At 45.6% G+C, this 14,747-nt stretch overlaps 1 protein-coding gene across 1 annotated transcript in view; it reads right to left on the bottom strand.

Moving 5' to 3' along the window:
• Window positions 1-230: 230 nt before the first annotated feature.
• The window catches only part of UAP1L1 (UDP-N-acetylglucosamine pyrophosphorylase 1 like 1), a 34,965-nt gene continuing 20,448 nt past the window's right edge, over window positions 231-14,747 (bottom strand). The window contains exons 3-9 of the mRNA XM_084650266.1: window positions 13,144-13,319; window positions 11,678-11,850; window positions 10,588-10,781; window positions 8,294-8,434; window positions 6,065-6,250; window positions 4,600-4,666; window positions 231-3,352 (exon numbers count right to left, since the gene is read on the bottom strand). Of these exons, the coding sequence (XP_084506392.1) occupies window positions 3,266-3,352; window positions 4,600-4,666; window positions 6,065-6,250; window positions 8,294-8,434; window positions 10,588-10,781; window positions 11,678-11,850; window positions 13,144-13,319 (1,024 nt within the window). The 3' untranslated portion in view covers window positions 231-3,265. The remainder of the gene's footprint in view (window positions 3,353-4,599; window positions 4,667-6,064; window positions 6,251-8,293; window positions 8,435-10,587; window positions 10,782-11,677; window positions 11,851-13,143; window positions 13,320-14,747) is intronic.

Genomic DNA, 14,747 nt, shown 5'->3' with positions numbered 1-14,747 from the left:
CAGGGCTGCTAGTGGGTGGGAGACGCTGGGAGCAGGTGGTGGGAGCTGCTGACTTATTACTGTGGCTCTTTGGCAATGTGCACTGGTAGATTCTAGCTCCTTCTCAGGCTCAGATTGGCCACCCCGGTCTAGTTTTTCAGGCTTAAAAAGAGAAAAATATAAAAAACTAGTTTGGTAGTTATAAAACTCTACAGAAACAAAGACCAATGAATTCACAGAGTCCTGAAGCATTTGGTATAGTTTCCAGGTGTTTATTTTCCTTTGGCAATAAATCATCAATTCACACAGTTTAAAAACTCAGCTTGTTTAGAAAACTCATCCTGATGGGTGGAGGAGAGAATGGGAGGATGTACAACGATCACCCTTGGATTATTAAAATACTAGAACCCAGCAAACCAGCAGAGACATCACCAATCTGCCATTTGTGAAGAATCACTAGGATTTTCCTGTAGATTGTTCCATAAATAGGACCCCTTTTAAAAGTGATTGCTAATGTATGATGTTAGAGTAGAAGTATTATTCCATTTATCACCTTGGTGTAAATTTCTATATAAAGAACAGCTGTGAAGCTGAATTTAGAGCTCAACTGTATGTTATCAAGAGGCACACCACCTATTTTAGACCCAAATTTAACTCCATCCCACTTAGCCTGTTATCCTGCTTTAAATTAGAGCTGATAAGTCTGAAAAATTGAACCTATGAAAAAGCGTTCTGCTGAAAAATACATCCCCCATAATGTCAGACTTTGCCTATTGTGCTCCATTTCTGGGTTATTGTCATAATCTTGGAAGAAAGTGCGCGATGCCGGTATCTTTAAAACAGATCCTCAATAATACTATGCTTGTATTCCACAGCAGCAGTGGCAACATCCATGATATCCAGGGACAAAATACCAGAGTATGACCCACATGCAAGAAATACAGATGAAAACCTACTAGAAGTCATAGCGATATCTTCATTATATAGCTGTAGTCAAGAAAACTTTGGGAGACATAAAAGAGTGATCTCCCTTTGTTTTGTAAAAAGTGTCATTCATCATAAATGCTAGAATTATTTTAACCCAATACATGACAGATACACATAGTTAGTATTTAAGAAGTTCCCTTCAAATCCGTTTTAATGTTCCAGTTTAAGACACAAGGAGCCAGGAAAAGAACATTCAGCATTCTCATTCAGCTCCTCTTTGAAAACACAGTATACAAACCCGTACCAGCAGCTACATGTGCATGGGATGAAAGTGTGTTGGGCTGAACTATGCTTCAGGCTCTGAAGAAAATGTATTCATTTGGCAGAGGCACTCTGCAGGAAAACGGTATCCTTCGAGCACAGTGTAGTTTAAAATAAACCTGTGCCTGATTTAACAAGCATCAGTCACAGAGATACTATGTGATTTGGCTTCAGCATCATTCAGTAACTTGACTGACTGAAATCGAATTACCTCAGGAAAATCCTGCAATTTAGATTATCGACTGTCAAACTGTCAAAGGCAAGTGCTTAATTTACAATCAATCTTTAAGGTACCAATTACACACGCTAATGAAGTAATTAGGGATGCAGTTAGTGATCTGCATGTGCAAATGGCCATTTGCAACTCATATGTGCAGACAGAATCTAAATTTAGACTGCCAGATTTGCATGTATGAGTTCTTTCTTAAGAAATTATGGACCCAGTGCATAAATTACAATCATGCTACAGGCTATTTTTATATTTCACCAAAATTCTGGGTACAGTTCAGAGGCAGGAGTTTAAAAAAAATCACTAACTCTTAGTTTATAAAAAAGATAACAAATAACAAATTCAGCAATTGCCTGGTTGGGGCAGCTGAAATATCAGAATCCAAATGAAATATAGTCCCCAATTGCCTTCTTTAGCTTTATAAAATGGCTGTTATTGGGGCTGGGGGGGAAGGACTCTGGGTAACAACGTTTCCGCCTGTGAAGATACCTGTAGAACTGCATCTGCAAATGCAGATTTGGTCTATATACTCAGTATATTTTTATAACTATGAAATGACTTTGGCAATGGCGGTGCAGATTTCAATGGATTCGTATTCCACATCACAAAGCACAACAGTGCCAAAGACTCCAAGGAGATGGCGCTTCCACCTCATCCTTACAGGTGCTTCTCCGAGGTCAGGATTGAGGTGCAGTTTGCTACACATGCTCTGTTAATTAATAACCCAGATTCTCAATCTTGCACTTCTCACTAAACATTATTTAAAGATAACTTTAAGAAGGAAATCACAACAAGAGTAATACAACACTTCAAGGGAGGCAGGAGTACTGGACATGTATCCTTCCACTAGGTTGTGAAGGCATATTATTGCTGTTTTATTGCTTACATAGTTTATACTGGGAGTAAATAGTTCTTGCCGTTTGGATTTAACAGTTCTCTCTACCACCTGGATTTCTTCCAATTATTGTTTTAAGGCACTTAGATAAAGTCCAAACATTAGAGATATGCTATAAAGCAAAATGAAAAAAAGTTCACAGAAGAAGTGGAAGGATCTTGTAAAAACATTTTTATACTGATTTTTAAAGACTAGGTCACAACCTATAAATGTCACACTTTGCCAAGTAGAATACCTCTAACCTGGATATCTCCTTCATATTTTGTTGGTGAGGTGACACCTGGACATGCAAGCCTTGTATTCCCAATTCTGCAACCCTTCTGTTAAGAAACACTTCTTCACACCAAGAGCCCCAATGAAGCAAGCCCCAATTCTATGCATTTGGGCTCCCTGAGTGAGCACCATTCATCAGCAACGATTGCAGAACTGGGATCTTTGTAGGATTAGGTAAAAAAAAACAACCACCAGATATTCAGGAGAAAGAGCCCAAATCCTGCAAGGTGGAATGGGACTTGAGTGGTCAGCACTTTACAGAATTGGGTATCAGAATAAGCTTCTTCATATTCACACACAACTTCCAATAATGTCGGTGGGAATAAGACTTAGTGAGAGGAGAATTAGACCCGTTAAACTGCAAAGCAGATGGATTTGGTCCCAATGGCTCTTCTAAAATAAAATCTGGTTAGTAACTGGGAGCACAAATATAACTTCATTCATACCTGAACCTACAAGTATGCTGAGGTAAAGATGCTGCCTTCAAAGTTAGCAAACAGAATTGGAGTATGTGTCTATATATTTGTCAGCATAATTGCTACCCAATCAATTATCTCTATCATTAATAACAAAGCCAACAGTTTAGCAGTGTCTGTTCCCAGCATAGAGCTGATGGCCAGATTTTTATTTTTTTTCTTCATTCAAACATCTTCTACCATTTCTGTTTTGCTTTCATCAAGTATAAAGGGCGAATAGAAGTCTTTGCTCTTCATGTGTGTATCCAGACCCTGAAATTATACGACAACAACATGCAATTAGGTTGTAAACAAGTCAGACTTGGTTAACTTTGTTATTTTCAGTGCATGTCGTACTGGGGAAGGGCGACTCACAGCTCGGGAGGCTAAAGATTTTCTAAAGAAAGAAGCACAGGCCCAGCTTCCCCTGCAGTCTGCTACAAAGCTGCACCCGGTGTTTCCACAGAGATGCAAAGGGGCTTAGCCACCAAGTGTCCATTAAAGTCAGTGGGAATGACATAGCTGAACCACCTTGCAACAGATCTCGAAGAGGAAGAAAGGTGTGTTATTAACCCAGGCTAGTTAACACATGGTAACTAACTCCAGGCAAAATCCTAGTGAACACAAGGCAGTTTGTAGTTAACATGTGTTAGAAGGAAGAGTTTAACCCTAGGCTCCTTCATAGTCTTTAGCTATGGCTACACAGCAGCTGAGACAAGTAATTCCCAGTCGCTCTTGTGGGGCTGTTATTTCCTGTCCTATCTATCCTAGATAAAGCTGTGTGCTGCATGGCCTGCCTCCTTCATGCTGCTATATTATTCTAGGCTGCTTCCCCTTTCTTCCACACCCTGCCCCTGGCTAGAAACACGGAAAGAAAGCCTCTCCCACACGATCCGGTAAGTAGTGGGGGGAAGAGGAGCTCTCCCCACAACCAAAAAAAAAAAAGTTGTTCTACAAAGACAATCAGTTTCAGGAGCAAGACTCCACAGATTTCTTCTGAAATCCAGTCTCGCAGAGAGGCAGAGCATATACCAAGCAGGTTTGTTGCTAAGTATCATTTGCTCACTAAGGGAGAGATCCTTATCTGATGTAAACTGGTGTGCAGAACCACCCCATCTAAGGATCTGGCCCGATGAATTTGTTAATCGTTATATTTTGCACATCCAGAAAGCTTTTAGTCAGAGGATCTCTCGAAGCATTTATAAATCTTAAAGTTTCACAGCCCCAAGGGAGGTAGGTATTACAAATCTCATTTTATAGATGGGTAAAATTGAGACACATGGAGATTAAGGGATTCAACCAATGCCATACAGTTAGTCAGTGGCACAGCCAGAAATCTAAGGCAGAAGGTCCTGAATCTCCGGCCCCTTGGGCTAACCATTACCCTATTTCCAAGCAACCGCAAGGTGAAGAAACCTGCTTTTTCAACAGGATATATATATATATATATATATATATACACACACACACACACATATACACACACCATTAAAAATATCTGCAGAGACAATTATACTCACCTCTCCAAAATAAGACACTAATGGAGAAATCTCACACACAGCAGGAGGATCTTCAGTTCCTGATAAACTAAAGAATAAAACACAGGATTAATCTTTCTTTTTATATGTCTGTACAATGATAGCATCCTTGAGAGAGCTCACAGAACAGAACAGGCTACCAAAGGGTCAAAACACAGTTTACATTCAGAGATTAAGCCTGGGTCCCGTGACAGTTTAAACCTGGATTATGGGTAAATAGGAGGAGTTAACATTTCCTAGCTACTTCAAATCAAAAGAAACAAATGCACGCAAATTTTGATGATGTGCTTTTCAACTAATATTAACAGCTTCTGAGTTTACTGGACTAGAAGATGATGAAACAACAGCCCCACCACCCCTCCATTGTAAAGTTTGTGTGAATTAAGTGTGAGAAAGGAAGCATCTGAAATGGGGATTGTTATATAGTAGCTGACAACAAGATGTTAGTACCCAACAGAACAAAAACACTGCTATACAATGAGAAGTATTCAGAACAGCTGGTGCACGTGGGGTAACACATCTCTGTGGTGCTGGTTAAGCCCTTAATGCCGAAAGAAAGATTGACTGCAACAAAGGCAGTATTTCTGCCAATGTTCTCTGTGTCAGGATTTCTATCCTGGGGGTCAGCTTTAAATCCTGCCAGTGCTCCGTGGGTGTGCGGAGGTGAAATACTGACTCAGTAGTCTCCTTGACCACCTTGGCCATGCCCCCGCTCCATACAGCATCACTCACATTTGCGGATGCACGGGCCCCTACACAACCTTGGCATAACTCTGGTTGTGACCACTCTACACTGCGGCAACCTCAGCCCTTGATGGATCTTCTGTCAGCAGAAGCCTCTGCCAGAGGTTTATGCCTATGGGTGTCTCGACCCCATTAAGGGGATCTGCACACTGGCTGCCCTGTGACCTGCACCCAGAACACATTCCACCTCCCACGATTAAGGCTGCGTGTTTGTTACGGAGGTCGCGCAAGTCAAGGATTCCGTGAAATTCCGCCGCTGCAGCGGCCGGTGTGGCTGGCCCCAGGGCTGTCAGAGCAACTGGCCCTGGGGCCAGCCACACCGGCCACAGCTGGAGCCACCCCGCAGCCCCACAGTCAGCCACACCAGCCACTGCTGGAGTGGCCCCAGGGGCAGCTGCACCAGCCACTGCTTGGCCGCCCTGGGCAGCTTGCCCAGGGTCCCCCAGAGCAGCAGCTGGTGGGACGGGACCCAGACACCCCCAGTGCAGCGGCGCTGCGGGCCCCCGCCCAGTGCAGCAGGGCTGGTGCAGCTAAGATTTAGTCAGGGGTGTTTATAGTAAAAGTCATAGACAGGTCATGGGCAGTGAATTTTGGTTTATTGCCCGTGACTTGTCCATGACTTTTACTAAAAATACCTGTGACTAAATCTTAGCCTTACACATGATCTCTGAGCAGTTATTAGTATTGATCTCCAGTGGCTCACTTGAGTTTCTCTGGTATCCTGCTGCCATTTTCATCCAGGAATCTGGCTCCAGCCTTCAGAGCCCAGCGGTAATGCTGAGAAAGGAGGGACCGCCGAGCTGTGGTCGGAGTGTCTGTGTCAGCCGTGTCTGCATTTTTTAACGGGGAGAACTCCTCTTCCCTCAAAACTTCAAATGCAACAAAATTCCTATCAGTGAAGAGGAGGGGTGAGGAAAGAGAGAAGAAGTTTAATATTGGTCCTCTCTTGATGGTACAGACACTTACAGTTTTCACAGGGTGGTGACTTATCCAAGATAGCACTGATATAGCGTAGCCCTAGCAGAATTAAGCCAGGCTTAGCCCCCCTCCCCAGGTGGAGAGTGAATGAATACAAAGGTCCTGGGATGGGAACACAGGAGTAAGGGGGAAAGTAAGGGCAGTTTGGATAGGAAGTTTGTTGTGAAGAGGGCAGGTGACAATTCTACAGAGCTCCCAGGCAGAAGGCTAGGGGAGAGAGACACCTTCAGGGTACAGCAGCCTGCTGGCTGGGAAGCCCCGGCTAGAAGAGTGGTAAGCAAGGGAGCGTGAGCCCAGAGGGTGGGTAACAAGTGGGGTGAACTGAGAGGCAGCAGTAAGGCCGGAAGCTAGGCTGGGTAGCCCTGCTACACTGCACATGAAAATCTGTTACGAAGAAACAGGTCCAGCTGATCTCAGAGCCCTGTTTTTCTAAAACAGAGTAAATTAGGTTTCTTTCCTTAGGAGGGGGCTGGGGTCAGCAACCCGGTTATGAACAAGCCACCTGCACAATGCAGTCAAGCAGAATATTAAGTGTGTGTCTACATAGCTGTGGAAGGAACCTCCCAGCCTGGGTCGGGGCTCACGCTAGTGCTCTAAGAGCAGCTGTGTAGACAGAGCTTTGATGTTGCGTCTCAGGCTGGAGGGCGGGCACCAAAACCCACCCCTGCCCTACGGTTCAGAGTCCAGCTCCATCAAATCGCTGGCTAGCCCACGCCCTGCTAGCCTGAGTCTGTTGAGCCAGGCTGGGAGGCTCGCTGCGGTGGGCTGTGTGGACATAGCCTACAAAGAGCTGTTTTTCAATACAGGGGAAGGCGAATAGAGTCTCCCCAAAGCAACACCTGCATACTTTTGCATTTCAAATGTGGAAGGCATCTGTCAATGCATTCTGCCACAGTTAAAAATAATTACTTATAATTAGCCCTTTCAAAGCTTGAAACTCAGATCTGTTTTTGGAGCAGAATCACTTTGCTATCATGGTACACTGGTTTATTTTTGTAGAGTTGCTCAGTAGGGCTAGGCAATGCACTCTGACTTGTTTGTGTCAGCAGCCCTTCAGGGATACTTGTTTATTAAAAAATAATGCTCCCAAAAAACACAGGATTTCCATGGACTGTGCAAGCAGCTGTGAGGCCCAAACTGCTGGATCAAACTTTGGAGAGCTCAATCCAAAATTAAATCCCTTTACTCTAAATGGATTTAAAAATCTAAAAACAAGAAGCCACCACACTCAGGCCGAGGTTCCTTTATATTTATATCTTAGCCTGGAGTGACTCTTTAGTGCTGAATTCTAGACCCAGGAAAACAGAGTTTAGGATAAGAATGATGGTAGATCCTTGAGCTATCAAGTGCAACTCCCTTTTCCCCCAGATTAATGCTACACTAAGACTGATCTTGTACATGCATTAAAAGTCAGGCCACATTTATTGTTCCATCAGCAATTGTAACTTGGCCATTCAATCCTTAAATAATGTGGGTTACGGCTGTATATGGTGCTAATTGAACACCTGGGCTTAATATGTATGTAAAATCTAACGGAATCACAGTTGCCATAGGGAGCGCAATTCTGGATGGCCTGACTTCTGTGGGCTTACAACCTTAGGGTTGAGAATTTAGCAAATGTAGGCTTTGCGTGGAATTTCCTTGTTTCACGTATAAGACAAAGGCCCACGCCACCAGATAACAACCAGTGGAGCTTGCAGTCATTCATTTGCAGACCTTCAAAGCAAGGTTCACAGGTGCTGGGGCTATGCGCTCCAGACCACAGCGCACCCAACAGGGCATGTGAAAAATGAAGCTGGTCACGTGCCTGGGGCCATCACAGTATCACGGGACCCCAGGGGAGGCAGCAGTCTTTTCGCCAGCCTCCCCAATGTCAATTTCAAAGTCCATGCTACCCGTAAGGCATGCTGCAAAGAGAATACTGAGAAGGAAAAGATTGACGTCTGCCACTAACTTAGAGAACTGGAACACATCAAACACAAACTTCTCCAGCTTTATCCCGTTTGGCTTTAACGGCTTTACCAGATTTCCCTCCTCGTCGACGTAGGGCACCTTCTTTATGGCTACATGCTGCTTCAGCTGAGGCTCAAATTTCCTGCCAGGGTGAAAAAGGAGGAAAACCAGGTTCATTTACTTCATATCCAAAGCACAGGCAGGGGAAATCTCAGGTCTCAGAAGCAGACAGCTTATTACTACTATTAGCCGTATCTCGGGATTACTGAGTGCCATTCATTCCAAAGCTCTTTACCAACAGATCAATAAATTATGCCTAAGGATCACTTCGCTGACCACAGAAATGCAGCCACCTCTGTGGGGAAACGTGGCAGTCATTCTGTGCCACCAACACCACGCAACTGCACAGGGCAGGAAGTGAAGAAGAATCCTGTGCCCAGTTGAAACGGCAGGAAGAGTTTTAAAAAAAAAGTAACCACCAGAGCTGGAATTTGACCAGGACCCTTAATTCCACTGGCTCTTTTGGGATCCCAGGCCAAAGCCAAAGATCCTTACTCAGACAAACCTACCGCTGAGCTCCATTAAAGGTCTGCCCGACTCCAGACTGAACCGAAACTAAATAAAGCTCCATCTACTAAACAACCTGAGTGTTGCATCTCACCCAAGGAGAGGGGCCCTCTGGCAGCGTAGTGTCCCCAGCACTGTGCTGGGCCATTGGTTCAGCTCTGACTTCAAGGGAGGAGTGCACCTTAGTGACTCTCCAACATCACTCTTTGGGGCACCCAGGTGTTCCTTGGACACCTCGCTCCCCAACTCTAGGGGCAACACTCACTCTTGCCAGAGCCCAGTAATTTTGCCCAGTCCCTTAACTCTATGACGCAACCATTGGAATCTGTGGGTGCAACTCCTTAATCTGCCAGAGGTCACTGCTGGCCTGTGCAGATCTCTCTCTCCCTGTCTAGCCCCAAACATGCCTAATCCCTGTCGACCCAGGTGGGTTCACTTTCTTAAGAAGATGAAGTAACCACAGTGATTCCATCATCAAGTGAAGGCTGCTTTCTGCTCAGGGTCTGGTATGAAACTAATCAGGCAGTTATTCTGCTTAGGTTCAGGAACTCCAGGCAACAGGAATGCCCAGATCTGACATGGAATCAGAGAGCACAAATTCACAACAATAACCAGGAAAGAGAGAGAGAGAGAGAGAGAGAGGGGGCGGGGACAAAAAGGGGAGCGGGAAATAAAACCAACCAACCACCAAGTTTAAATAAGAGCTGGACTGAACTGTACATGGTGTGAAGAACTTGTCCTGCTGGAGAGTTGTGAGGTGGAGTTCTCTGGAAGCAGGGTGAATACACTCAGCCAATGAAACACAAGATCATTAGGATTAACTCCCATTGCTGGATCGTACTCAGTGGGTAGGAAATGGTTCAAAGCCGACTCACAGCTGCTTTCTCTGAATTACCTCTCTCCTGGGCATCACAAAGCACAACTCCAACCCCCTATACCAATGCCTCTGGAAGCCAAGTTTCCCATGCTCTAATGATGAAGCTTTGCTCCCCCCACCCATCTTACTAAGAGAGCCTCTTCATCCATGTATGAGCCCCACAGACCTCACCCGTTTCCCCCAGCACTTGCTCTTGAAATCCCACACCAGGATTAAAACCCTTCCCGTCGAAGATGACTGACATGACCGGACTCCTTCGGAGCTGCTCTTTAATCAGCCTGCACTGCTGCTGAGCACAGCAGAGCTCTGGCTTCCCTCCCTGGGGACTGTATGAGCTGACTCTGCAGCGCATCCCTGCCAGAGCTGCGATGGCAAATGAGATCGCAAATCAAGCTGAAGAGCAGTAGGGTAGAGCAGCCCCACAGCCTAACAATGGGCGGAAACCTCAAAGAGAATAGAGTCAGAGACAGACTCAGGGCTTGTCTATATTAGAAAACCTGCACCGGTGTAACTGACTTGATCTTGATTCAGTCACGCCTGAGCAAATCCCTAAGGTAAGTGCACTTGAACAGGTTTAAGGTGCAATTACCCCCGTTTAGCATAATTCAGTAATTACCAGATTGAGCTAAACACATCGATATTAGGGGTTTGCACGGTTGTAACTAAGGTGATCTGTGAGCAACCTGTGAGTAGACCAGCCCGCATAAAGAAGGTGCTGGGGACTTCAGAGGATGCACCTGGTTTTCACAGAAGGGGGCGGGGGGAAGCCTCGAAACCACAGCAGGCAGGATAGTTTCTGCCATGTATATTTTCAGTCCGAAAAGCCACCTGCCAGGTGCAGTGGAACTTACTGTGCCACTGTCTCGAGGAAGCCAAGCGTGAAGAAGTGATTGCAGATATTGCCGGCACTGTACACCAGCTGCCCATCAGGCCTCCGCATCTGTGCTGTCTCTAGGCTGATCTCGCTGTATTCCACCACCTGATAGACCCCGTCCACACGGCACACTACCCCGACAGGCTCTGTGGGATAGGCCTTCTCCACCACCTGCAGCCACAAGACAGTGGATATGGGGAGCAGCCAGGAGGCAGGGATTCTGTTGTGGGGGTGGGGGGGTTTAAAGCCTTTGGTGTTGCTGGTCTGGCGCAAACCCTGTGGGAAAACTTGCACGCAGTGAGGTTCTGCTAAGCGCTGGTCTTCAAATGCCACAGCAGCACAACCAAGGGAATAGGGCCATGTGCACCAGGCAGCATTGATGGTGCATTTTGCCCCCATGGATCTGGCTTATTAGACAGAATTCAACCAGTTTACAGGCCAAACCATTTGGAAGAAAATGCAATGCTCAGCGAGAACAAAGTATTCTGAAACACATTTTTCCTACCAAGGGCCTTTCATTTGACCCAACATGAAATGCAAAATGTTTCTAGTCACTTCCTTTAAGACCCTTATCTATGTTAACACCTTTAATTGATGCTACACAAATCTCTTTCAATAAGCGTCAAGGGCCTGCTGCTGTATTGTCACAAAAACATGCTAGTTTTGCTCCATAACTTCCCACTAAGGGAGCAGTTAGTCTGATGTATTTGTAAAAGACACCCCAGTGTAGACAAGCCCCCGGTCTCTAGGTCTCTGAAGAAAGAGCATGGAGTTAGAAAAAAAACAATTTCAGTTTGTAATTTCCTGTGCAATTTGATGAAGCCCATAAAATAATCTGAACCTGATTGCCATGGTACCATGTGGAAAGATTTATATTTGCTTTATATTTGCACCTACAATGGTACAAACAGGATGCAAGATTTACCCCTGGTGCAGCTCTCCCGGCAGGATCAAGATGAAAGCTGCATGGACCGGCTCACTGTGTCACCTGAGCCGTGGTACATGCACCAGAGCCTCGGTACGCATGAACAGGCTGGGCGAGCGGTCCAACGTCAGCATCAGCTCACCTTAGCACCGCAGTCTGCCCCTTTAGACACACAGAAGCCGATGAAGACGGGATCGGCCATTTTGACGAGGATATTGTCCACACAGTACACATGGATATATTGGATATCACGCCGCTTCATGTCATCCAAGATCTTGTTGTCCACTAGAGCACGATATAAGCCTCCGTTGCCATCTGGAATGCAAAAGAAAGAGGGGGCCCCATTTCCTTAATGTCCAGCCACTCAAACCATGCGTTGACTGAATGCAGACTCCACATGCCCTGAACAATCTATAACAAGGAGGGTTTTTCTAGTGGTTAAAGCACAGAACTGGGAGTCAGCTCAGATGCATTTTACTTCTGGCTTTGCCACAGACAAACTGCATGACCTTGGGCAAGTCAGTTCACCACAGTGCCTCAGTTTCCCCATCTGTAAAATGGGGATAGTGACGTGGACCTATGCTACAAGAGGGGTTTTGGAGCTTTGTTCATTGTCATTTGTAAAGTGCTTTGAGATTTTTGGAGGGCAAGTGCCACAGAAGAATTAAACAGAGGCGGGAAATGACAGACACACTCCTTGTCTTCCAAAGCTTCAGACTCAGCTTTAAAATACAGCTTTAAAAAAATTCTGTGTGGTTTCGGCCTGCTGTCTTTTTACCATAATGTTAAAGAACAGTCGGATTTTCCCTTTAGCTGTGTTGTTTTTTGTACGAGGCACCTTGAACACTTATTCAACACGCACATAGAGTGGATCATCCTCACGTGGCTACAGCCTTTACAACACCCCAACAACCTCCCAGGGAAGCCAGCGCGACAGTCGGCACTGGAGGAGATACCCCTGCAGCAATACAGGCTTAGTGCATCACTTCCCCTTCTTTTCATCACACCCAAGCTGGGTGCAGGAGACCAATGATTTTTAAGGTGATAGTTAGACTTTGCCGGAATTTTCCTTTGCTAGAAAACACACATGTTTCTATACTTCCTCTGCAGGCAATCCCAGCCATGTGATCACACCCCAGCCTGAAAGCATTTTTCTCTGGGGTTTGCAGCGGCATCGACAGCACTGACTGGAGCGCGGCACAGCATAGACGGGGGTGGCCCAGCAGCCCATACGTAGCTCTGCTCATGGACTTCAGGCCTGACATGCAGCATTTCTGTTACTATAATCCTGCCCCCACTTCCATTCTCATCCTGCACACACACAGCTCTGCCTCATCCCTGACTTGCAGAAGCCCCTGCTCTTCCAGTCTGGTCAATATTCCCAGTCTGTGCTAAAGGTTCTGCGAGGTGAGATCATCACGCTCTTTGCCATTCCAGGAACGTTTGCCACATGCATTTATCTGAACCCCCAGGGCCAAGCTAATCAGGAGCTTTCACCAGGAGCATTAATATATGTGGCAGCAGGGAGTCCCCTGTGTGCCTAAGAGAGGGGCTGAATTTCAACACACACTCCCCTCCTGTGACTCTCACAGGCAAACTGCAGGGTACCTGGTGCCATGGCAACTTTCCCCTTCTGTTCCAAGATGGCTTTCCCATCAAACGTTACAGCTGGCAGCATCCTCTGTTCAAACATGATCACATTGGTCTTATCCAGGTTAAAGTAATCGTGTTCTGTGAAGAACTTCTCTGTTGGCCCCAGCGTGAACTCGCTTGTCATGATGTACCTACAGGAGAACAGAAGCTGAACAGTCAGGATGAAATGTAGTTAATACACACACACAGAGAGCAAAATATACCCTTACAGAAAAACCCTATAGACCAAACTTAATAAAGATGTAATCTAGAGAGACTTTAAATAACCTACAGCATTTCATAAAGAATCATCTCTCTGCTACTGATCTTCAAATTCTACAGAGAGGTTCCATTTCTGGTCAATCCTAGAGGATATCTACAAGGAATAGTATAGGCCTGAATTTATACTTTGACTACAGTTAAACATGCCCCTGTCCAAAAATGAGCTGGACACCCGTGCGTTAGAGGTCAGTTAGCAACCAAGGTAAGGGACCAAAAAAATCTCTTTGCCTTATCAAACAGATATCATGAAAGAGAGGAAGAAGGGTTCAAAGTGAGTTTTGATCTGTGCCAGGTCTTATGGTCCTGTATGAATTTTCAGTAGCTTGAATCAAAGTTTTCCAGTGCCTCTTCTCTGCCAGAGAAATACAGCAATATTTTCCAACCTCACAGCTGTGTGTGGGTTTCCCCCGCAGTTTCTTTATTCCTCTCTCGCCTTCTTTCTCCTCCCGCTCCATTATCTCTCCCTCCCTTTAATTTTCTTTTCTTCCTTAATACAAGGATGCTGAGTGCTCATTTTCATGAGTTCCCCCCTAAGCAGCTCTGCAACTCCCATTACTATAGGCCTACAGGGGGTCTCTTTCCTGCATAGCAGATGAGCCATCCCAGCACTGGTCAGCCCAATGTCCATATGTACATGGGGCTTACTTCTCCCTGACCGCAGCATAAACTGGCTTCCGGGTTTGGTCTGCTGCATTTTCCAACGATCTCCTTCGTAATGACAGAGCACCAGGCAAACGCCAAATGCGATCAACTTAGATTTTACAGTCTAAAAATAATGGGCCTGATTTCCAGAGGTGCTGGAGCCGCAAGCGCTCACAAATCCGGTCACACACACGCCGTGTAAGAGATACTTCCACTAACAGGGCATTAGCTCTACACCAGAGCAACTGACCACAACACTGTGTTTAGGCAACTACTTACAAGCAGCACCTGGATTGCAGCTCAAGGATGTTTTTGTGCCTCTGCTTTGCCTGTGACCAGGCAGAGAGGTGACATTTACAAGAACCCTGCTTTTATTTTAAGGACAAATTGCTAGCAACAACTTGTTCCAAGAATTGCACAGTCCATGCTCTCTCTCTTTCTCTCCCACACGCTCCCACCAACACAATTATCTTTTTGAGAGTTGCACATTTAGACTGTTTTGAAACCTCGAGGTTTTGGAAAAGGAAATAAGCCAGTGGCAGCCATGGGATCACAAGTCCAGTTGTAAATAAACCCCCTTTAAAGTAGGTGGCATTTCAGGGCTCCCATCTTTGGCAATGTCCTATTTAGGGCTGCTCTTTTCACGTTTGTGCGAC

Source organism: Lepidochelys olivacea (genome assembly GCF_965140295.1).
Source record: "Lepidochelys olivacea isolate rLepOli2 genome assembly, chromosome: 16".
NCBI lineage: Eukaryota > Metazoa > Chordata > Testudines > Cheloniidae > Lepidochelys > Lepidochelys olivacea.
This window is presented reverse-complemented; position numbering and strand designations above follow the sequence as displayed.